General features: G+C 37.5%; 1 protein-coding gene across 1 annotated transcript; it reads left to right on the top strand.

The window, feature by feature from the left end:
* The first annotated feature begins 23,157 nt into the window (after positions 1–23,157).
* LOC149141615 (GDSL esterase/lipase 6-like) lies at positions 23,158–24,761 on the top strand. The gene is made up of 5 exons (XM_089449818.1): positions 23,158–23,398; positions 23,505–23,623; positions 23,721–23,957; positions 24,059–24,317; positions 24,425–24,761. Exons 1-5 carry the CDS (start codon positions 23,158–23,160, stop codon positions 24,676–24,678), a joined length of 1,110 nt encoding a protein of 369 aa, XP_089305944.1. The 3' UTR covers positions 24,679–24,761.
* Positions 24,762–25,142: the final 381 nt, after the last annotated feature.

Below are 25,142 nucleotides of genomic sequence, written 5' to 3' on the forward strand. Positions count from 1 at the left end.
CAAAGCAGGTTAAGACATAATAAGTAGGAAAACTGCTTGAAAAAAACACACCAAACCAAACTACATAAAAATGAATAACAAACATATGTACATAAGTAACCATGCGGGATGAATCACACATAATACTTTTAGAGGTATAGCCCATTGCAAGGCTTGTCAAAAGGGTTACCCTCATAATCAATTAGCTCTTAGGCTCCTTTTTGTAGTACACACTTGACAATATAGGGCCCATGCCACATGGGTTTGAATTTTCCTGCCCCTATCTTATCATTAGCTTGGTCATATAACAAGACCAAATCACCCTCAGAAAAAGCACGAGGAGAGGCGGACTGATCAAAATGGGATTTAACTTGATTTTTCTATGCTTTGGAGCAAGACAACGAGTTTCATCCAGTCGTTCCAAATATAGGCGACACTCCTCTTGAGGCGAGGTATTAGGGAGTAACTTGACAGCTAATTTGAGTGAGGGAATTTCACATTCAATCAGTAGGGTAGCTTCTAGACCATAGACTAACTGAAAAGGTGTGAATCCAATTGCGTCTTTAGTCAAGGTTTGGTAGGCCCACAGAGCTAAAAAAAGAATGAGATGCCTATTAGGTTTGTGCATCCCAATGGTGCGCTCAAGCATAGTAACTGAAACTTTGTTTACCACTTCAAATTGGTCATTGGCCTAGGGTTAATAAGGAGTTGAGTCATTGTGACGTAAGCACAATTTAGACAAGCCATCATATAATTACAAATATGGGATCCATGGTCAGTGACAATGGCTTGAGGCACTCCAAACATGGAAATAACATGATTGAAGAGAAATTGCGCAGCCATTTTACAATCAACTGAAAATGTTGGCATCTCTTTGGCCCATTTGGTGAAGTAATAAATGGAAATGATAATATAACCATGCCCCCTGGCCAAACGAGGGTTACACGTCATAAAATCAATGCCGTATTTGGAAAAGGGACCAACAGTAATAACAGGGTGAAGGTGAGAGGGTGGGGCACACATTTTTCGCTGATAAATCTGACACTCGTGGCATTTTCGGACAGCAAGAATGCAATCCTTAACAATGGAGGGCCAAAAATAGCTAGCACAAAGGATATTTTGAGTAGTGGCATAGCCAGACAAATGGCCACCACATGCACCACAATGGAAATCATTTAAGACTCTTTCAGCCTCATCGAGAGTTAAACATCGACGAAGAATCGAATCAACACCAACGCAGTATAAAGTATCCCAAATGGTGCGATAAGGTTGGGATTGATGCCAAATGCATCGGTGATCATCTTTGGACAACACAGATCGGAAGGTAGAAGTTTGGAGATACATGATGATATCACCGTACCAAGGATTGAGAATGCTAATCAAAAAGAGTCTCATCGGGGAGTTGCTCATCAACACCAGTAGGTAGAGAGGTAGAGGGAAAAGGGAAAATTAACTCAGCAAATACAAGTGATTTCTTCTATTTGGCCGTAGTGAACACCAAATTGAATTCTTGGAGGACGAAAATCCACTTAGATTATTTTCCCCCAAGTAACTGATGAGTCAGAATATAAGTCATGGGGTTGCAATTGGAAATCACGATTATAGTGCGGAGGAGAATATAATGCCGAAAGTGTTGAACATCCTGAACAACAGCCAAAGAAAATTTCTCGACATGAGCATAACGGGTCTCAGTATCGAGGAGATTGCGGCTAAGGTAATAAATGACATGTTCATGACCTTTGTCATCATCTTGCACTAGTACCATAACAATAGTGCTAGAAGCTACAGTGACATAGAGGAAATAATCACGATGATAGTTTGGAGGGTGCAATAAAGGATCATTAATGAGGACAACTTTCAAGTCATCAAAAGACTTTTGGGCAATCTCATCCCAAAGAAATGGAGTTCCTTGCTTAAGTAATCAAGTGAACCCTGTAGCTAGTTCAACATAGTTATGCACAAAGTGACGAAGGAAATTTTCTTTCCCTTTCAGACTGTAATTGATGCAACAAAAAGGGAGGGGGTAGATTAACAATAGCCTCAACTTTGAGAGGATCAAGACGAATACCATCCTCTAAAACAATAAAACTAAGAAGTCATATGGACTAAACACAGAAGACACACTTATGTGGGTTAAATTGAATGTTATAGTGTCTACAACGAAGAAATATTTGTCGAAGATGATCAGAATGGTCATGGCGCTTAAGAGAATGAGCAGGAAGATCATCCCAATAAGGCTGAATGATGTTTTTAATGTCATGAAAAGCATAAGACATATCTCATTGGAAAGTAGCCCTAGCATTCTTAAGGCCAAAAGGAAGCTTTTTATATGCAAAAGTCCCCAACGGATAGATAAAGGAAGTCTTGTGTTGACTAGCCGGTGAAATGTTTATCTAGTTATAACTAGAAAAACAATCCATAAAGGAGAAAATCTTACTCTCAGTAGATTCATCTATAATTTGGTCTATAAAAGAAGTGGGATAATTATCTATTGGACAGACATGATTAATGTCATGGTAATCAACACAGATGTGAATAGTGCCTTGTTTCTTAGTCACCCGTACGATGTTGGACACCCAATCTGTCATAGGTATAGGATAAATAAAACTAGCTTTAAGAATTTTTTAAACCTTCGACTTAATTGGGGCTACTTTTCTAGGGTGCACAAGATGAATCTGTTGAAGAATGGGCTTCGTGTTAGGATAAGTCAGAATTTCAAGAACGCCTATACTTGGGTCAATGTCAGGAATTTCTTCATACGACCATGCAAAAACATCTTAAAACTCTTGAAAAATGTGCGTATAATGCTTGATCTCATCATGAGAACAAGTTACCCCAATATGAACGTGTTCAACGATACCAAGTTTAATCGAAATGTCAATAGGCATCATTTGCATAATATTACTCATGTTCCCTTCTGACCAGATTTCGTGAGTCATGATAGGCATCTAAAGTGGTTGGGTCTGGAAATAAGAAGAGAACTTCTCAAGATAGGTATACATGACCTCCGGACCAAGTAAGAACGAGGAAAGATGGTGATTATCATTCCAAGGTGCTTTGTCAAGAGACATAATTTCCATGATACTTTCATCAGTAGGAAACATCTCAATTAAGGGATCAGAATAATCTGAAGAACCAAGCCAAGGGGATTGAGAATATGCGTCAAGAGATGTACTCAGAGTAGTGCGATCAATAGATGTCGAAGCTGAAGCTAAAACAATCTCCACATAATTAATCTCGGTGGGGCTTAACAACATGACATCAACCCACGAATGAATGCGACGAGGAGGGGGAATGACCCAAGGATCAGACTTAACCAAGATCATGTTGATTAAGGAAAAATTCTGAGGTGGGAGAGGAAAAATACCCATTAAGGCGGGATGTTTTAAAAGTACAACCCCCACACTCTCATATGGAGCACTGGTATGCTTCACATAATGAACATTGCCATCTGAGGAGGAAGAGGAAAAGAAATACAATTGGTCGACTATGAAAATTTTCCCTTGATGATGAAAATGGATCACGTGGAAAAGAGAGGAGGCCACACAATGCATAGCATGGGTCCAACTCTACCGGAGTCAAAGATTATAGTTAAGATTTTCATCAATAATTTCTACTTCGACATAAACTGTCTTACCTTCCAAGGTAATGGAAAGATTAGGAAGGACACCAAATGGTCAAGAATCATGTCCATTAAAGGCTTCCAACGTGTTAGGCGATTGGTTTAGGGTAGGAGAACCAATTGCCTTCCAACAAGGCACAAACATGATGCAGGTGGAAACACCTTCATCAATGATTGTCCTGTGAATTGTCTTCTCATTAATGATCACTTGAATGAGAAAGGAAATTTGTGGGGTAAGCGTGGTACATGGTTTTCCAGATCAAAGAAAATGAGATTGGAATCAGATGGATCAACACCTCCAATGGTCGATAGTAATGCTTTCTACTGATAGGGAAACTTTGAAGGACCCCGAGGGCATACATGGCTGATGGTGCTTGAGCTAAATCCTCAACAATATTGTAGTGTTGAGTGGCCCAAGCATTCGGATTATACGAGGACTTTCGCAGCACACCTCGTGAGGGTGGTCGGATAGCAGAATCAGGACTAGATGACTCTATCTGGAGAGGATGGGAGGTAGACCGGATAGAGGAGGAAGTGATACTTTCATTCTCTTTCCCTTCTGTCAGAGGAGGGGTTTGATAATATTTAGATCTGGTAGCCACATTTATAGGCATATTCATCATAAAAACTTGCGAACCCATGGAAGCAGAAGACTGAGGCTGGTCTACCATTTTGGTCTGTTGGGATGGAAAGGGTTCTTTTAAGATAGCTGGGGTCCCTTTTAGAAAGCGACTAAATTCCAATCATCAAGGACAATCTTTACTGTGATGATCGTCCTCACAGATGAGGCAGGGATACTTGGGCTTTCTTTCAGAAGCATTGCCAGCAGAAGGTTTTGGTGGGCCCTGTTTCGGGGCATTGGCTTTGGCCTTTCCTTTTCTCTTCTTTTTACCCTTAGAGGTTTTATGTGCTGCGATAGACTAGACAACATGAACCTTAGAGGTCTTAGCAAGACCAGGTGAATTTCTAGAGGGATCATTGGAACTAGTGTTCAAGACCAATTTCTGCTTTGAAGAAGATTTCAAGGGAGTCTAAGACACAAAACCAATCGCTCCATCAACAGGTGGTGTATCTAGAGACTTCGATGCTATCGAATCTGAGGATGGTCTTGGAGCGTCAAGTAACATTTCATATAATGTGATAGATTATGGGTAGAATAGGTCTAAATACTGGGCACGAGCGATGCCTTGTTCCTCAGTAACATACCCACCCATAGATATGTCCCTAGAAATTGGGCCAACGAATGATTTTTTAAACCATTCTATCAGCAACTGATCAACAATTTCAAACTTGATGAGGTGACGTCGATGTCTCCTTTCGTGGATGTGATCAGAGATATGGGTTGTGGTGTCTTGCTTAAGTGACGTAAGTAGATAGGTGCCAATTTCATAGCAAACTGGCAGTTGGAAATGAGTGAGGAAAGCCATAGCGAGAGAGTTGAAGTCACCATAGGTATCTCGAGGCAATTCGATGTACCATTTTGTTGAAGCCCCTGTGAGAGTTCTTTGAAAAAGTCAGAGACAGATAGAATCATCGATGTACGAATTGTAGGATCACGAGAGGTGATATGTCATCACGTGAGCTGGTGGATCCTCCTTCGCTTTTCCCTCAAATTTGGAGCAATTGCTTGAAACCTTCATTGGGATTGGAGGCCAATAAGGCGAATGAAGGATAGGATCATTGGTGAGCCTTGAAACATTTGGCAGTTCCAACGTGGCCAAGAAAGGAAATTTCATGTTAAAAGGCATGTCGGGCCTTTCAGTAGACCCAAGATATGGAACCCATCCTTGTTAGTAAGGATTTTTCCCCCACAATGGAGGATATTTTCCATATGGAATCTGATTTTTTACCCCAATGAAGGTTACTTTGCCCGTAGGGAGGATTCGAGGATTCAGTCCTGGGTAGATTTTATACTGTCTTACCATAGGCTGCTGATGGGCATATGGGTTAAAAGGTTGTTGAAGTTGTTGACCTTCGACGTAAGGATTTTGAACCTACTAACCTTGGACTTAAGGATTTTGAACCTGCTGCTGTAGGGGATGACCTTGACCTTGCAAAGGTTGACCTTGGCCCTGAATAGGATGACCTTGCTAATATGCATTTACGGCCTGTTGTTGCAAAGGATGACCTTATGGTTGCTACAAAGGTGGGATTTGCTACTGCAAAGGTGGGCTTTGCTGTTGTAAAGCTGAGCTTTGCTGCTATAAAGGCTAACCTTGTGGCTACAAAGGTTGGCCTTGTGAGGATAAAGGTTGAGAGGACTGTTGAACAAACTATGTCTGTAGCTGCAAAGGTTGCTGCGATTGTTGCAAAGCTTGCCCTTGGGATTGTTGCAAAGGTTGAGAGGACTTTTGAACAAACTATGTCTGTAGCTGCAAAGGTTGCTGTGATTGTTGCAAAGCTTGCCCTTGGGATTGTAGCAATTTCCCTTTCTACTGCAATGTTTTCTCTTATTATTGCAACAACTGCCCTGACTGTTGCAAAGGTTGTCCTTGTTACTACAAGGGTATCTGGACAGTTCCTAGGGTGATACCCTAAGGGTATTGATAATTCCCGAATTGGATCTAGCCATATCCACCAGGCACAGTGGATTGGCCAGGCTAAACATAAGGTCCAGCTTGAGGAATGTATGATGGATTTATCATAACTTGTTAACCATATGGGACATAAGCCGGTTGGAATGGGACTTGAGCCATATACGGTTGTTGGTATTGGACGTTACCTGACCTGGATGGACCAACAAGGTTAGGAATAGTGCCATAAAAGGGTTGATTCATTCCAACCATGTGAGCTTGTAATCCACTCACATTGGTTTTTCCAGACATCATGGGGATATTCGGATCTTACCCCCGGGGTGGTGGCACAGTTTATCCACTGACTAGAGGGGCCCTGACTTGAGATATTCGGTTGGACCGGGAGAGTCGATCAAAATGAAGAAATAGGTTGAGACGGAATGGTAGGTTGAACCGGAACTGAGGTGACTGCAGTTTGTACAATCGGTCAAGAGGTTGTATTCTGAACGAACAGACCTGAGGTAGGTATAGCACCAAAAGACTAGATGGGGTTTTGATATAACAACGAGGCACTAGGAGTGCCCAAAACCAACTGAGCTAGAGAGGTCTAACCATGCGGTAATATGGGCTCACTAAACTTAGGATAAGAGAGAGACATTACTCTTCGTGTAAAAGGGAAGCCTGCTAGAGGGAACTCATATCCCTGCTCATCACCTATGTGACGAGTATAAGTAGAAGAAACTTCTGACTGACTCGGAGAGGAGAGCGAGATTTTTCCTTCTGACTCCATAGAAAACAACCAGCAATGAAGAGCCAAAGATGAACCAAGAGACAGCTCTAAAGGAACACCAGGCTGATCGTATAGACTGTAAGGATGTTGTGGAGATATCTCAACAGGATCAAGCAATGGGTTCGATGGGTAAACAACTAGTCTTTGTAGACTTTTAGGAGTCTACAAACTCTCGGGAGTCTGGATAGGATTACAAGAGGATTTCAGGCCACATTCATAAGGTGACCTAGTATTTGATGTAGGCAGATGAGATGACAAAGGTTGAATACTCAGAAAAATCCCAAGTTCAACACCTTGATCTTCAAGCGATTGCAGAAGTTCAGGGAAAGCTTCTCAAGATGACCTTTCAAATGGAAGAGAGGAAGGGGAACAAGGCAAACCTGATGGTTCAGTAACAACGACTTTGTCTCAAACAAAAAGAGAAGAGGTATTAACATCAAGGCTTCTTTAAAATATATTAAGGATATACTCATGATGTGGTCCACAATAAAACTATCAAGAATGTGATGTGATTGTGGGCAAAAAAAATTTAAGACACTGAAATAGACTAATGCCTTTTCATGTTTTAAGAGTCGAGAACAAGGTAAATATTACTCTAGTCACTTTTGGTTTGCACGAGCTCGAAAGTACAAGTGCTCGATGATATTTTAAATTTAAAGACTCAAAAATACCAAAATGACTGCACAGGATAATCTAGGAAAAAGGAATTAACAGGTAACCGTGAACTGCAGAATACCTCTCGGCGAACTGAAAAGTACGAGAAAGCAATCTCCCCAAATGTTGTGTTCGGTGTATCACGTTTACAAGGCGGCATACTAGGCTTCCTATGGATAAAGGATTGCAAACCTAGTGGGGTATCCCTTTATATACACGATGGTACAGGGAGCACAAGTCCGTACTAATGCTATCTAATGCCAAAGCAAACGACAACTGCTATGTTTAAAGACTCCATAACACTTCTCTAGCCTAGACCTCTAAATGTAAGCGTTTAGTTTCAAATGCACCTTAGGTTAATTGAATATAATTTAAAGGTTTATCTTGAAATTAAGTCTCAGTTTTTAGGCCTTATTGATGTCACCTGAAAAAATCTTATGTGCAGTTATATGAGACAAAAACCTTCAATTCGATGAATGCTTACACGAATTGAGAGAAGAGAAAACAATCAATGCAACAAACGAGCAACTGAAAGTAAGATGACTCTTCACTACTTTGCTTTTCAAAACAAAACAATGAAAATTCTTCCCACTTCCTACTCTTCCTATCAGATGCACGTCAACTAGTACTTCTAACAATAAAAGAAGTTAATTTCATTTCAAATGCTGATGATGATGTAATTCTAGCTTTCAATGATGCTACTCAATGCAACATATCAATTAAACAAACTAGAATGATGTATTTTATTCAATGGAATGCTAGAACGAATATTTCATATAAACATTTCAGTGAAAATTTTCAAACAACCAAACATCAATCATATGCAAAGCACGATAAAAATAACTCGTTTCAAACCAAATATGCAAAGATTCAATTGAAACAAACTGAGAAATGTAATCTATGCTCAGAAAAGAGAGGTTCAACAATAGAAGAGAAAACGAAACTTTTTCACTTGTTCAATTGACAATAGAGAAATATAGATGCAAGGACTAAAACATGAAATGCATGAAGAAGCAAATCACCAACTTGATTTGATGAGCATATAAGGAAACGAATGGACAATGACCTAGATTCTGTAGGAATGTAAACCATCCAAAAAACTAAAAAAATCAAGTAATGCAATGTCAAGCCAATAAAGCAAACAAATCAAGCTAACAAAGCATTCTAGCCAAGGAGAGTAAAGGAAAGCAAGCCAAGAAACATAATCTACGATGACAAGGTACACTGGCAATGATTTAAGAGAAACCCTGATTTTAACCTACAGGATTCGACATGAATATATAACTAGAAACAAGCACCATAAGGGGCTATGGCGCGACTGTTCAAGAGGAACTCACGCTAGTCAGTGCTACTGTTAGAAAAATAACAACGTTGATCGAGGGATTCAAATAAAAACGAAATATTTCCACAAACCAAAACCATACCTGTCACTCTAAATTCAAGAATCAAAGTAGTAGATGATGTAAAGTACAGATTACAAAAGAGAAAGAGTGAAACGACAAAATTCGTCACAAATCATGAAACGAAAAACAAACCAAAGAGAGGGATGGCTCCCTAGTATGGTCGCCAATCTGTGGAGTAGGAAGATTCTCTCTACAGACATAGACAATCTCTCTAGCCCATGGGAGAGGGTCTAGCCACAAATAACACAATCTGATATAAGTTCCCTTAGATTGGGAACCGATAAGATCCTACCTCTTGTATCATGTATCCTTGTTTGATGATGTCCTTGTGTCTTTGCTCCAACGATTAGATCCTTAATCTCAATCAAGCACCTGAAACAAATAGACAAGAAACCAAAGCACACATGATAACATACAATAGATTCAAACTACTTAAGAGGCTAAGGATTCTTAAGTTACCAAATACCATATGCAATTGAAATAGGAAACAAAATATCAGTTGTATTATTATGACAAAAAGGAAAGTACAATTCGCCTTAGCATTGTAGGTTTCCTTCGACGTGTCCGGGTTCCATCACTACTATTAACATCTCATGTTTCACCTAAAAAAATAGAAATTCAAGGTTTCTTCCTCTTTGATCCAAACCAAACAAAATACAAACTTATTCTCCCTTTACAAGCAAAAACTAGAAGGCTAAGGCTATCAAGATTTGTTTTGGCTATCAAGATTTTGCAGATTATTCCAACCCTTTCATTAAATAGCTGAGGTTGGAGTAGGAAAAGTTTATATAGCTTGAGAGAGGGGACCTAAATCCTCTTATGATGGGAAAGGTCTTATCCCTTTTGGTTTGTTCTATTTTAATAGTAGAAAGGAGCCCAAACATTCTCTCTCAGCTCTATCTGAACTAACCATTTACTAGACTTCTGTTTACAAAGCTTCTAGACCTGGAAGCTTTGACTCCATTATTAATTATTTTCCAAAGGATGATCGACGTGGGTAATGGATGGATACTAGCATTGATTGGTGCTAGGCTCAATGTTAAACTCTGCAAATCACCGTAGGGAAGAAACTAAGGGATAGCTCCAGCCTTTAAAACTGAGATTGAAGGAATGTTCTTGGGAAATGATGTCAGAGGGAAATGTTCTATAGATGAAGAGTGATGTAAAGACATGTTCTTCATGATAGGAAAACACATGAGGTTCATTGTAGAGGTCCTCCAGGATCGAGGAATGGGGAGTACAAGGACAATGACAAAATGTTGTGTAACGCCTATTTTGGAGATCCTTGTAGGTCTTTAGTTCACAACTTGCGATGGTCACATCTTAAATAACTAATGATCCGTGATGTGATCACGGTTTTCCTTTGTTACAATCTCAATGACCTTCTTAAGTGAGTAAAAATAAAAAATAAATAGAGCTTCATTTTCTAGAAGCCTCAGGGTTGGTATCTAAGCCAAATTGGTTGATATTGAGATTGAGCTCCCCATATCTTTGGCCTCCTTCCTCCTATAGTGGATCTATCCCCGTCATTTTTTATCTCTCTCCCCTTCTTTCATGGATATCTCAACTTTCACTCCTTCCTATAACTACAATGGCTTCAAAGAGAGTTGAGTTGTCATTCTAGATCTCTAAAATTACCTATATTGTTCCAAAATCTCCATTGAGGTTATTTTCATTTCAAAGGATTGGGTTGAGGACCATTGCAAGGAGACTCCAACATCAAGGAACTTGGTTGAAAATCTCCAACTCTTTAACATTAATACACATATTTGTTTATTTCACATATGCATGTATTATAATTTCTATTGTAAGGATCCTTGATCTCTTACATGGTTTATGATTGAATATTTGATATATATTATACTTTTATCTCTCATTTGGTTTTGTCTTTGTAGGTCTCCTCTAAGAGTATGAAGTGAGAAAGGTTGGAAGCTACAGAGAACTATGAGGATCACCGACAAGCATTTTGTGAAAGGGTATGAGCTTTACATCCCTTTTGTATTTGTGACTGAGTCATAAATTAGGGAATGATTTCATTTATTTGTATGTTTGTTACTAGGATTGGTTGTTGAGCATAGGGAGAAATTGTTCTTTTTGTAGAACAAGATTTGTCTGTCTAACAAATTGACAACCATACTAGGTCTATTATTCACATGGATATTTGTACATTTCCATACATGTTCTTTGAGATACTTGTACTTTGAGTACAAGAATGCACACCTCAATCATGATCATATGATAATACTGTATTTTAATCCTTTTGATTTTTTATTTACATGTCTCCGAATAGTGATTCCTTGATCCTTGCCTTTGCATGTTAAAAAACTCCACCCATTATACTAGTTATGACTTTGTACTTTAGGGGGGAAATATGTTAGACATCAATTTGTCGCACTTATGCAAATGATGCCAAGTCTAAGTCTTTTGCGATCTGATGAACTATGGTCATCTATCCCCTTGAAATATGGAAGAAGTACCTATCATCAAGTATAAGAATCTTGGGTCAAATACTTAAAAAATTGTAATTTTGGAGATCATCACAAGTTTTCACTTCACATCGTATGATAGTTGCACCTTGAATAACTAATGACTTGCGATGTCATCGTGGTTTTCCTTTGTTATAGTCACGATGACCTTCGTAAGTGAGTAAAAGTAAAACCTAAATGAAGCTTCCTTTTCTAGAAGCCTTGTGGTTGTTATCTAATCCAAATTGGTATAGATTGAGCTCGAGCTCCCCATTGTTGATCTATTTCTCCTCTCTTTATGGATATCTCAACTTCCACTCCTTCATATAACTACAATGCCTTTAAAGAGAGCTAGGTTGCCATTTCAAGCATATGAACTTATGTATATGCTGCCAAAACCTCCATTTAGGTTCTTGTCATTTCAAAGGCTTGGGTTGAGGATCATTGCAAGGAGACTCCAACATCAAGGCCCTTGGTTGTAAATCTCTCGCTCTTTATCATTAATGCAAATATTAGTTTATTTCCCATATGAATGTGGTATAATGTCTATTTTAAGTCTCCTTGATCTCTTTCATGGTTTATGATTGAATATTTGATATATGTTATGCTTTGATATCTTGTTTGGTTTTGTCTTTGTAGGTCTCCTCCTGGAGCATTAAGGGAGAAAGGTTGGAAGCTACAAATAGCTACAAGTATAGTCAATGAGTATTTCGTGAAAATGTATGATATTTCATCTCTTTTGAATTAATGATTTAGTTATAGATTAGAGAATGATTTCATTTATTTTTTTATTTGTTACTAGGCTTGGTGGTCGAGCCTAAGGAGATCTTGTTCTGTTTGTTGAATGAGATTTGTTTTTCTTACACTTTCCTAATTGGACCTACATGAAGGAACGATCGATTTGGCGCTAAGTGAATCACCAAAACTTAGGATCATTTCATTTGAAACTCCTTTCTTCTTGATAGCTTTAATAATCTAGCATCATGGATCCACTTTTCTAATATTTCAGAACAACAAGACATTTTCCTTGATTGGACGGGGGAAAAGAAGCTTAAAGCCTTACCCTTCAAGTTCAATCACATGTGGTTGAAAGACAATGATTTTGAAGAATTGGTTAGAGCCACATGGCTCAATGCACTGGAGGTTCCTTCATCACACAAAATGGATGTTGTATTTTAAAGCTTGAGAAGATTAAAGACCAAGGCCACCACATGGGTCAAAAGGAGAAAAAAGAGATATTAAGAGATTTGATTAACATCGATCAGAATATTGCAGCTTTGAATGATCTAATTAATCTATTTTTTTTTAATATTTTACCAGGAAGGTGCCCCTAGAATCAATAGATAGGAGGCACAAGATTATGAAGATACAAGAGGAAGAGTGGAAGCTAAAGTGTAGAGCGATGTGTGTAGCAGAAGATGATAAGAACACTCACGAATTCGATAGCATGGCTTCGAAAAGAAATAGGGCCAACTCAATCTGGCACATTAAACATGGGGAGAACAAGGTCATTTCTATCCATAAGGATATCCAAAAGGAGGTCATACGTTTCTTTTGTAATTAATTTTGGGCCACAGAGGATCCAAACAGATGGAGTTCACTAACTTGTTTCCTCGTATGGTGAATGAGGAGATCAAGGATCAGATGGATAGGCATATTACAAGGGAGGAGCTACATGAGGTGTTGAAAACCTTAGTTCTGGACAAAATCCCCAGTCGGGATGGATGCCTGGTTGAAAATTTCCTCCATTTCTTGGACATCACGGGGACAAAACTTGTGGAGATGGTTCAAGAATCACGTTGCCAGGGCTACATATGAGGTTCTATGAACTTAGTGTTCTTAACCCTCATTCCTAAAAAGTCTAATACATCTTCTTTTTCATATTTTAGACCTATTCCATTATATAATACTATATGCAATATGGTTTCCAAATTGATTTCTAACATAATTAATCATATGATCTCCACTCATACCACACTAGAATAGTTTTGTTTTTTGTCTAATATACATATACAAGATGCGGTGGAAACTTCCCAAGGATTCTTACACTCAATCAAATAACGTAGGATGGAGGCATGTCTAATGAGAATAGACCTCATAAAGGCATATGCCTGGGTTAACTGAGATTTCTTGAGGCTAATCCTACACAAAATTGGTTTTACTTGTGCGACATATAGACTGTATCATTGATTATGTTATGAAACCAACTCACAAAAAGATAGAAAAGATAGATGAACGCCTTAGAATTCAGCCTCTTCGAGGGGGCAACCTCCTTCACATTACATGAATGAACAATTCTTGGATGATTCAAATGAAAAAACCTCCTTTCTATATATAGGAGTCTAAGGGGTCACAATATAACCAAGCCGGCCTAACGATAATAATATAAAGGCACAAAAATAACAATAGAGGGATTCTATGGGGCATAGTAATAACAATATGGGGACAATAGGGGCACAACAATATTAATAAGGGATACAACTACAATAGTAATGGGGGCATAATTAGTATTATAGGGACCTAACATGCCCCTCTCTTTCAAAAAAGTTTTGTCCTCAAAGCTTGAGTAGTTCTGGATGCTTTTGTATAAAATTCTCATCCTCCCATGTGGAATCTTCAGCGGCTAAGTTCTTCGACTTGATGAGATAGTCCGAAATGGATTGATTTCGTAGCTGTCGAGTTTTTGTTTCTATGAATGCTTCTGGTTCCAATAAAAATTTTCCTTCCTCATCAAGTTTTGGCAATATTGTTTGAACTGGGAGCTTGTCGCCTATAACCTTCTTTCAACATGAAACATGGAAAACTGGGTGCACTTGAGAAGTTGTAGGAAGCTCTAATTTGTATGCCATAGTACCAATCTTTTGCAACACCTTGTACAGACCATAATACTTTGGTGATAATTTATTATCCTTCTTAGCTTGCTTGAGGGACATTTGTTTATATGGTTGTAGCCGTAGGAATACCTAGTCACCTACATCAAAACTTTTTTTGTTGCGATGTTGATCTACTTATTGTTTCATTCTATTATGTGCCAACTTGAGGTTATCCTTTAAGAGTTGGAAAACTTATTCTTGATGCTCGATGTGATGTTCCACTGCTTGAACCTTATAATTTTCTCTTAAATATGATGTGATGGATGGTGGCTGATATCCATAAAGTGCCACAAATGGGGTCACTTTTGTTGCAGTATGGAAGGAAGTGTTATACCACCATTTAGCCAGAGGTAACCATTTGACCCATTGTGTCTGTTTATCAAATATAAAGCAACGAAGATATCCTTCTAAACATTTGTTTACTATCTCAGTTTGTCCATCAGATTGAGGATGATAGGATGAGCTATGAGCTAACTGAGTACCAAGATAAGAAAATAATTTTGTCCAAAAATTTCCAGTAAAAATGGGGTCTCTATCACTTACAATAATCTTTGGGTTTCCATGTAGCTTTTGAATTGTTTACATTAATGCAGTAGAAACTGTACTAGCTTTAAATGGATGTGGTAATGCATAGAAATGTGCATACTTGGTAAGTCTGTCAAATACCACCATGAAGACACTCTTTCCCTTAGACTTGGGTAAACCTATGATAAATTCCATTGAAACCTCCTCCCAACGTTGGCTTGGAATGGATAAAGGTTGTAATAGACCTGGTGTCTTAATTGTTTCAGCTTTATTTTTTTGGCAAACCAAACATTCCACCACAAACTTTTGAATATCTAATTTAAGGCCATCCCAAAAGAATTCCTTCTTAACCTAGTGGTAAATTTTTGAAAATCTTGAGTGCCCTCCTAAGGGAGAAGCGTATAATTCCAGAAGAATCTTTTGTTTGAGTTGGGAATTCTTATAGAGGTATAAGCGATCTTTGTACCATAACGAATCATTTTTCTAGCAAAATGTATCAGATGTACTGGAATCTTGTTGTAACTTTCGAATAAGTGCCCACACTTCTTTGTCATTCTTCCATTCCACCCTTGCTTCATTTATCCAATCTGGTTGGATAATAGAAATGGCGCACAACAATGCTTCCACATCCTCATCCTTTCTTGAGAGTGCATCTGCCACAATATTTTGCTTCCCTTTTTTGTAGATGATTTCAAAGTCATAACACAACATCTTTGTGACCCATTTTTGTCGTTCTTTAGAGGATAATATTTGTTCTAAAAGTATTTAAGGCTATCATGATCCATTTTTACCTTGAAGTGTCTTCCCATTAGGTAGGGTCGCCATTTCTTAAGTGCATGTAGTATTGCCAACATTTCCTTCTCATAAATAGCTTTGTGTAATTACTTTCCCTTGATTGGACGACTTTCGAAAGAAATGGGTCTTTCATATTGCATTAAAACAACACCAATTCCATTTCTTGAAGCATCACATTCCACAATAAAGGTTTTTGTGAAGTCTGGTGTAGCTAAGACTGGTGCTTGGCACATTGCCTCTTTAAGATGTTCGAAGGCATTTGTTGCTTCTCGAGTCCATGAAAATACATATTTCTTCAATAATTTTGTTACAGGTGCTGCTATTTTCCCATAATTCTTAACGAACTTGCGATAATACCCTGTCAACCCGAGAAATCCTCGTAAATGCTTTATGGATGTGGGGATTTTCCATTCCTTAATGGCTTTAATTTTGCTAGGGTCTACCTTAACTCCTTCATGCGATACAATATGACCTAGATATTCCACCTCTTGTACTCCAAAGAAACATTTGGATCTTTTTGCATATAATTGTTTCTCCTCCAATAGTTGTAGCACCCTGTCAACATCTTCAACATGATCCTTCCAAGACTTGATGTAGATTAGTATATCATCAAAAAATACTAACACAAATTTTCTAAGGAAGGATTTGAAAATGGAATTCATCAAACCTTGAAATGTATAAGGTGCATTAGTAAGGCCAAAAGGCATGACCAAAAATTCATAGTGACCCTCATGAGTTCTAAATGTTGTTTTTGGAATGTCTTCAGTCTTCATTATGATTTGATGATATCCTGAACGAATATCCAACTTGGTGAAGTAAATTCATCCATGCAATTCATCCAAAAAGTCGTCAATGACAGGAATTGGAAACTTATCTTTAACAGTGAGCTTGTTGAGCTCCCTATAATCTAGAAACATGCACCATGATCCATCCTTCTTGTGCACCAATACTGTTGGAGTAGAGAAAGAGCTCTGGCTAGGTTGAATTATACTAGCCTCTAGCATTTCTGCAACCATACGTTCAATTTCACTCTTTTGGGAATAGGGATATCTGTACGGCTTGATGTTTGGAGGAACACTTCTTGGAATCAAATGAATAGCATGATCATGATCACAAATAGGTGGGAGACCTTTGGGAGTCTCAAATACCTTGGAATGATTGTCCAAGACTTTTTGTAGATCTAAAGAAATATATGATTTCGATGTGGAAACATCTAGCGAACATAATTGTGCAATTACACCTCGTTGTTGCTTTTTTGGAAGCTTTTTCATACCATTAGAGCTGATTATCTTTCCTGGTTTCCTTGCAATACCCCTTAATTCAACTTCCTTTCCTTCCGCATAAAATTTCATGAAAAGCTCTTGAAAGTTAAAAGCTATTGTACCCAAGGATTGTAGCCATTGAACTCCTAGTACAACATCAGCACCTCCCATTGGAATGGAAAGCATTGGGATATTCAATACATATTCTCCCATGGATAGCTTGATATTATGACACTTTCTAGAGCAATTTATCGTTCCTCCACTTGCAACCATCACTTGACACTCTGGTGCTGGATATAGGAAGCAATTCAATTCTTTTGCTATCTTACAATGAATAAAATTGTGGGTACTTCCTGAATCAATCAACACTCTTACATTTTTCTTCTTGATATGTCCTTCTATCTTGATGGTTTGAGGAGTGGTAATTCCAGCTAATGCATTACAAGATATGGTCGGATTCATTTGTTCTTTATCTAGGCTTTGTTCCTAGAGTATATCCTCTCCTTTTGACCTTTCTTGTTCCTTTTCTTCTTCCTCTTCACAATCTATGTAGAATAATTTCTTCTCAGCACACTTATGACCTTTAGTGTATTTTCTATCACAACTGTAACAAAGCCCTTTTGCTCTTTTTTCTTCCAATTTTTGTGGTGTTAAACTTATAGGTTGTGAAAGGCTAGGGGCAACAACACTTCCATCTTTATAGTTGTGAGTGATAAGCTTCCTGGTTGCCATAATTTTTCTTTCCATTTTTCTTGCTAGCCTGAATGCCTTCTCCAATGAATCAGGTTCCTAAAGGCGAACATCATGTTGGATATTCTTCTTTAAAGTCCCTATGAACACATCAATCCTATGCTCCTCTGGAATATTTTTTACCCTTATGTTCAATTTTTGGAACTCCTCAATGAGCTACCTCATTGAACCCTTTTGTTTGAGACTTATCGATTGACTAAAAAAGGTGTTGCTTTTTGTATCCTCATAATGTGCTGTCATTTCTTCTGTAAAAATTGCCTAAGTGACAATTTGTTTACGACAGCAAAGCCATTGATACCATACAAATTGATTTGGTTCCAAATATAAAGTTGCAATACGTACCTTTTGTGTGTTTTACACATTATTGAGATCAAAAAATTGCTCCATCTGTAGTATCCATGTTGCAGGATCCTTGCCATCAAACTTCCTCATATCGATTTTCGGAATATGGTGGGTCTTTGATCCAACATTAGAGTCTATGAGATCATGATTAAAATTTCTTTGGTTCTCATCATGAGTTTCCTTTACTACCCTTTCACCATTAGTGACCATTTCTTGTAGCAACTTATTCAAATTTATTTTCAATTCTTCCATCTTATCGTCCATGCCATTCATCTTAGCTTCCATCTTAGTGTTCATGCCATCCATCTTAGCATCCATGCCATTCATCTTAGCTTCCATGACATTCATCTTATCTTCCACGCCATTCATCTTAGCTTCCACACCTTTTATCTTAGATTGCACGCCATTTATCTTAGCTTTTGTTAGCTTTTGTGAGAGTGACATTTGTTGCACTTGGTCTCGTAATTTTGATATATCGTGTAGCATTTCTTTCTCTTCTTCATGAGTCATGCTAGAGCTTTCAGGTTGTTTACTAGATGTTTCCATTTTATTTCTTTGGGGCATCAATTACCGATAATAATACTTTACTATTCCCTTTGAATTCCTTCAAACTAATTTTTCAAACCAAGCTTATGCAAATATCTAAAAAAATACACACATTTTTTCACTTTGTAGGCACCGAATATTGAATCTGATGTATCTCTGTAATTTCGGATCTTCTAGTTTTGAAATTGTGACCTACAGTAGCCCTCTGTGTCCTCTTTCCGATGCCACCAATCTGATCGAATTTAGATTCTCCAAGAAAGAGTTATGCACAAGCTCCCAAGATAACCTGATTTTATATCTTTTGAGAAGAGCGAACTTGTATGAAGTGCCACGTGTCACTGTTTTGACCTTCGAGTCTAAAAATATACACAGGAAACTACAGTTTGTCCTCTTTCTGTAACTTCTTACGAAATTGTAATCTGATGCTCAAAACAAAAGTTATGACGATTTTCCCAAGGTCACCTGTTTGGAATGTAATTAAGGAGTTTGCAAAAATATCAACTTCCTCAAATCATATCTCCACCAATATAGCGCAAAAAGCTCTAAAATCCAGATCCGAGGTTATTTTTTCTCAAATGGGTTTTTTTGTTTTTCTTCTAAAACATCGCAGAAAAAAAGTTATAGCGAAAACGCCATGATGACCTATTTAGAGCAGCAAAACCCTAGAATCCAAAGCTCTGATACCAAATGTTATGAAACCAGCTCACAAAAAGATAGAAAAGATAGATGAAAACCTTAGAATTCAACCTCTTTGAGGGGGCAACCTCCTCTACATTACATAAATGAACAATTCTTGGATGATTCAAATGAAAAAACCTCCTTTCTATATATAGGAGTCTAAGGGGTCACATTATAACCAAGCTGACCTAATAATAATAATATAAAGGCACAAAAATAATAATAGAGGGATTCTATGGGGCATAGTAATAACAATATGGGGACAATAGGGGCAAAACAATATTAATAAGGGATATAACTACAATAGTAATTGGGGCATCATTAGTGTTATAGGGACCTAATAGATTATATTACCTCTATGAATATGGTTGTGCTCCTTAATGGATTTCAGACATAATTATTAAATATTTCAAGGGTTTTATGTCAGGGATGTGTGCTCTCACCCCTCATGTTTATATTGATCACAGACGATCTGAGTAGAGGGATCTATGAAGCCAAAGCAAGGAGTTTGATTGGTGGTTGTAGGGTCACAAGGCATACTAGCATTTCTCACCTAATGTTTGTGGATGATGTGCTCTTTGCAGGGGATGCTAAAATTTTGAATGGAGGATATTACACTAAATCCTCTCTAAATTTGGAGATGCTTTAGGGCTCATCATGAACAAATTGAAATCAAAATTGATTTTGGATGGGCCAAAAGCAGGGAAAATTCATGAGATTGTTTATTTTAATTTGAAGTGTGTAGTCTGAATGAGGGTTTTAAGTATTTAGGCTTTGTCTTGAAGCCAAACAAATGCAAATGCTTGGGCTAGGATTATCTTCTCAATAAATTCAGAAAGAAGTTGGCTCTTTGGGAACATAGGTAGTTGACAATGGTCAGTCAACTGATTATGATTAAAGAATTCCTACAGGGCACTTTTGTATATTGGATGCACTTGTTCAAATTTCCGGAAGTAAATATTAAAACAATAGAAGAAAACATCACAAATTTTCTCTACGGAGGAACTATGAAAATAAAGAAATTTCACTTGTTTGCCTTGATGTAATTTCCAAGGATGAGATAGATGGGGGTTGGGGCATTAGAGTCACTGGAAGTTTTAACTTGGCTTTGCTGGTCAAAAAATTTTGGAGAGCCTTTAAAGGTGAGGGTCTATGGAAAAATATTATTGGGGAAAATACCCTAGCAATATAAACCTTGAGGAATGGATCATAGTTGGTGCTTTGGAAAAGAAATAATTCTCACAAATATGGACAATTTTGTTATAGGCCAAGCACTGCCTCTATGGTAATCTAAAATGGGAGGTAGGCAGGGGGATAAAGTTGTTATTGGTCTAAATTCCATCAAGGGCATGGAAGGTAACCATCTACTCTCAGCATCAATCATACATTTTCTAAATCACACATGCTTATATTTTATGAGTTAACTTGGAAGGAAAAATGACTCCATTCTCTCTTCTCCTATATCGTTGGATGCCAATGATTCAGTTTTGTCGTTGGCCTATGAAGTTGAGTGGGACAGATATAGGTATATTTTCTCCTACGTGGGAATAGTGTTGTCAGAAATGGAGGATGCTCTAGCTTGGGTGGGAGTGGGACAAAAGGGATAATATCGGCTAAGGAAGCATATATATACATCAAAAAGGGGTGTAGGATTCCCAATGGTGGTACCTAGGTGGAAAAAATGTGAAAATGGGAGATCCCTCTAAAGCTAAAATATTTTATGGGGTTGGTGTCTCGCTACATGATCCTTACATGGGAGAACCTCATTAAGAGGGTGATTTGAGGGGCTTGACATTTTTCTCTATGTGGTGGATCAAACAAAGAAATAGGTCACCTCTTCTTGCAATGCCCATTTGCAGCATCTATATGGTAAGAGGTATTAGTTTTACAATATCCAAGTTGTCATGTATGCCACCTCAATTGATTTGTGTCTATCACAGTGGAGAGAGGGGATGAAAGAATATAGAGCACTTCCCTTTCGTATATTTTGGGGGATTTGGAGGAGAAGGAATGCTAAATATCTTTACCAAACCATTACTAATATGAGGCACACAAGTTTGGAGATCTTGGTGTTTTTCCAAGAGACTGGGCCTAGGAGGCTACAACAACAAAGAAAAATTCATATCTATAATGAAATTGGGCTGTCAAAGCTGGTGGATTTCTTTAATAGAGCATCTTCAGAAGGGGAATGCAGGTGTGGAGCCCATATTGTTCTAAAGCTAGGGCAGTCCTACCATTTCAACTAGTTTGGGAGTGTTGGATTTAACAACAGAACCAACATGCTTTCTCTTTGGGTTGTTCTGAGATGTGCAAGTTGGCTGGAAATTGAAGAGATTGTGATTGCAGGCGACTCCAAATTTGTGACTGAGTGGGCTCATGGTCTTTCCAATTTCAGGGCGCCCTCTCTTTTCCATTGGACGAATGAGATTTGTGCCTTGTTGGTCTCATTTAAACACATTTCATTCATCCATATTTTTCATGAACAAAATTGGGTGGTCAACCTTTCCAAAAGAGGTCAATCTCCACAACTGGGTGTTATCAATTTCACCTCTTTTGTTAATGGAGTGTCTTGTAGTTTTGGTATCTTCACTTATTAGAAGTAGAGATGATCTTCACTTCACAATTTTATTGGTTGTTTTCTTGCTTCATACTTGACTGTCATCATGATGTATTTGACCATTTCATATGGTGTCGGGTTCATTTAGACATAGGAATCAAACAATTTTGTTAATGATTATAGATTTTCTAATGTTTTTTGTGACATGGAAAGACAGGTGTTTATGTTTCTTCGAGGTTATTTAAGCCATGTTGTGTAGGCCTGGGTACAATGATGAAGCTTTTTCCCTCTCCTTTGAGATATCTCTATCCTTTGGCAATTTAGAATTTCCGGGGCTATAGCATACTCCAAATGTAACCTTCTTTTGTTTTGATCAATAAAAGAAAAATTGTTTTTTTTTTTTTGAACACAAACCAAACAAATGCATGAAATTACTATAAATCTAACCATTTTGAATTATCAGACAATAAAAATTAACAATTAGCATATTATAATTAAATACATTATAGGTATTTTAGGTTTTATTATTCTATGATGTTTCTTCTCTTTTTATTTTTATTTTGCTAATTTAACTTAAAATTGAGTAGAAATTTATTAAAATTAAAAATATAAAATATAAAATTTGTGCAATCTAAATTTAACAATTTATTTTCAAAATGCTTAATCAATTTCTATATTTAGAAATATATCTTAAATAATTGAAATTACAATTTTATTAAAAAATATATGACGAAATTCCGTAAATTATGAAATTGCCTGCATACATCAAATTCCTTAAAACTATGAAGTCGCGTACATCATGCACCCGCCATGGAAACCCATAAAAAGGGAAAAAAATTAAAAATGCTTAATCAATTTCTATATTTAGAAATATATTTTAAATAATTGAAATTACAATTTTATTAAAAAATATATGACGAAATTCCGTAAATTATGAAATTGCCTGCATACATCAAATTCCTTAAAACTATGAAGTTGCGTACATCATGCACCCCCCATGGAAACCCATAAAAAAGGAAAAAAAAATTACGTACTCAAATAATTACGTACTCAAATCTGTAGTAGCTATAGAAATCTTGCCATATCTCTCCCATGATCAAATATCCATTATGGCTAAGTTTGTCAATAATAATCCGGGCTGCCCATATGCTTAGACGGAATAGGAGGTAGGTATAATCAGCGATTCTCACGATCGGCAGTCGCTTTACATGGAGCGCTGACTTTTTAAAATTACGTGTTATCAACGTAGCGAGGTGACGATAAAGCCAGGCCGGCCCGGATCATGCAATTGTTCATTATTATTTTATTTCCAAATTATATTATCTCTCTCCACAAATATAGATGCGGATCACAGAGTCAGTTGTATCGTATTTCCTTTTCCATTTATCTGCATCCATCCCTAAATGGAGTTATTAACAATGTTCGCTGCAGCCCTTACGTTGGCTTTATCTCTTCCTTTGGCGACGCCCATTAATCATAATGTCCCCGCCATGTTCATTTTTGGGGATTCTCTAGCAGACGCTGGTAACAACAATTTCATTGCCAACACAACCGCTAAAGCAAATTTCCCCCCTTATGAGGAAACCTTCTTCCATCACCCCACTGGTCGTTTCACTAATGGCCGAACTGCATTCGATTTCATAGGTATTTTTTTCTCCTATTTATTTGCCTTCTCTCAGTTACTGATATTTAATGGTTGTCAGATTCTATCATTAGATGATTAATATACGTATGATATTTGTATTCACAGCTACTATGTTAAGGTTGCCATTCCCACCTCCATATCTGAACCCACAATCTGACTTCTCTCGTGGTATTAATTTCGCATCTGGAGGAAGCGGATTATTGGATTCCACGGGCAATTACTTGGTGAGTGCCAAAATAGATACATGTTCATTCTAATTGATACACATGAATCTACATGTTGAAAATAAGCAATTAAACGTTGGTGGTGTGTTCGCTGCAGAATATCATACCATTAAGCCTCCAAATACGCCAATTCGCCAACTATTCTTCGCGTCTAGGACAAAAGCTTGGAGGAGATTTCTATGCAAAAGAATATTTATCCCAGTCCTTGTATGCCATTAGCAGTGGAGGCAATGATATTGCCCTTAACTATTTACGTAATACCACCTTCCAAAGGAATACAAATGTTCCAGATTTCGTTAAGCAGCTGCTTAGCAAATATAACGAATACTTGTTGGTATGTATGAAGCATTCATTTTTATTTTAAAGAGCTAATTATTAAGCTGATTTTGTAATTATGACGAATTTGGGAGGATTCTTTATATGTGGATGTTGCAGACCCTTTATAATAACGGGGCAAGGAACTTTCTAGTATCAGATATCGGTCCTCTTGGATGTACTCCAAATTCAAGGCTCGCTGGAATGAAGGCATATAACGGTGGATGCGTGGAAGCTGCGAATCAGATCGCAGTGGCATTTAATGACGGTCTTAGACAGCTTATCGACCATCTGAATGATAAATTAGACGGAGCAACGTTACTGGTCCCTAACTTTTATGATTTCTTATTAAATATAATTCAGCGCGGCGAATCCTATGGTAAATTACTTTAGTCATATTTGAAAGACCAGTATAGATTTAGAAACCACTCTTACAGTGGCTTGGCAATTGACAAAATGCAATATGAAACCTCGCTTTCTTCGCAGGTTTTGCAAACACTACGTCTGCATGCTGTGGAGCGGGGCCATTTAACACGGCTGTGTCTTGTGGGTTGGAGATTCCAAAGAATAAGAGTGGAGAATACAAAGCTTTTCTTTGCAAACCTCCAGCGAAATATGTGTTTTGGGATGGAACCCATCCCACTGAGAAGGTTGATCGCATGGCTTCTAGCCAGATTTGGAATGGAAATACGTCCTTCATCACCCCTTTCAACCTCGAAACACTGCTGCGCAAAAATTGAACAAGGGATTAGTATTTTTTCTTTAAAGAGGCAACCACATTAGGAACGGTGCCAGATAATACTGCTGCGCAAAAATTGAACAACGGAATAGTGTTTTTTTATGAGGCAACCACATTAGGAACGGTGCCAGATAATGTAACCTTATTATCATATATTAATTGTGTTCTGAATTTAGAAAAATAGAAATTTAAAAAAATTATCAAAGACATTTACACTCGTGTTAAATAATGGAGGGTATGTAGCGTAGAGAATCAAATTGTATTCCTAGAAAAAATAGTAAAATAGAAAATAGAGTTTAGTGTGTTTTTAAGATTACTTTCTTATTTTTTCTCCTTCCCACTAGACTTTCATTTTATAGGTAAATGAGTTTGATATGTAAATGGTGACATCATTTGTTTCCCATAATTTTCGTATATATATATTAACATATTCATATGTTTTTTTACCATATAGATTTTTATATA

This window comes from Pinus tabuliformis, chromosome X (genome assembly GCF_031772625.1).
Source record: "Pinus tabuliformis cultivar Carrire ecotype Pingquan chromosome X, CPIR1, whole genome shotgun sequence".
Classification (NCBI taxonomy): Eukaryota; Viridiplantae; Streptophyta; class Pinopsida; order Pinales; family Pinaceae; genus Pinus; species Pinus tabuliformis.

Coding starts and splice junctions, on each gene's coding strand:
- LOC149141615 (XM_089449818.1), top strand. CDS start 23,158: ATGGAGTTATTAACAATGTTCGCTGCAGCCCTTACGTTGGCTTTATCT. Junction 23,399..23,504: donor AACTGCATTCGATTTCATAG/GTATTTTTTTCT, acceptor TTGTATTCACAG/CTACTATGTTAAGGTTGCCA. Junction 23,624..23,720: donor ATTCCACGGGCAATTACTTG/GTGAGTGCCAAA, acceptor TGTTCGCTGCAG/AATATCATACCATTAAGCCT.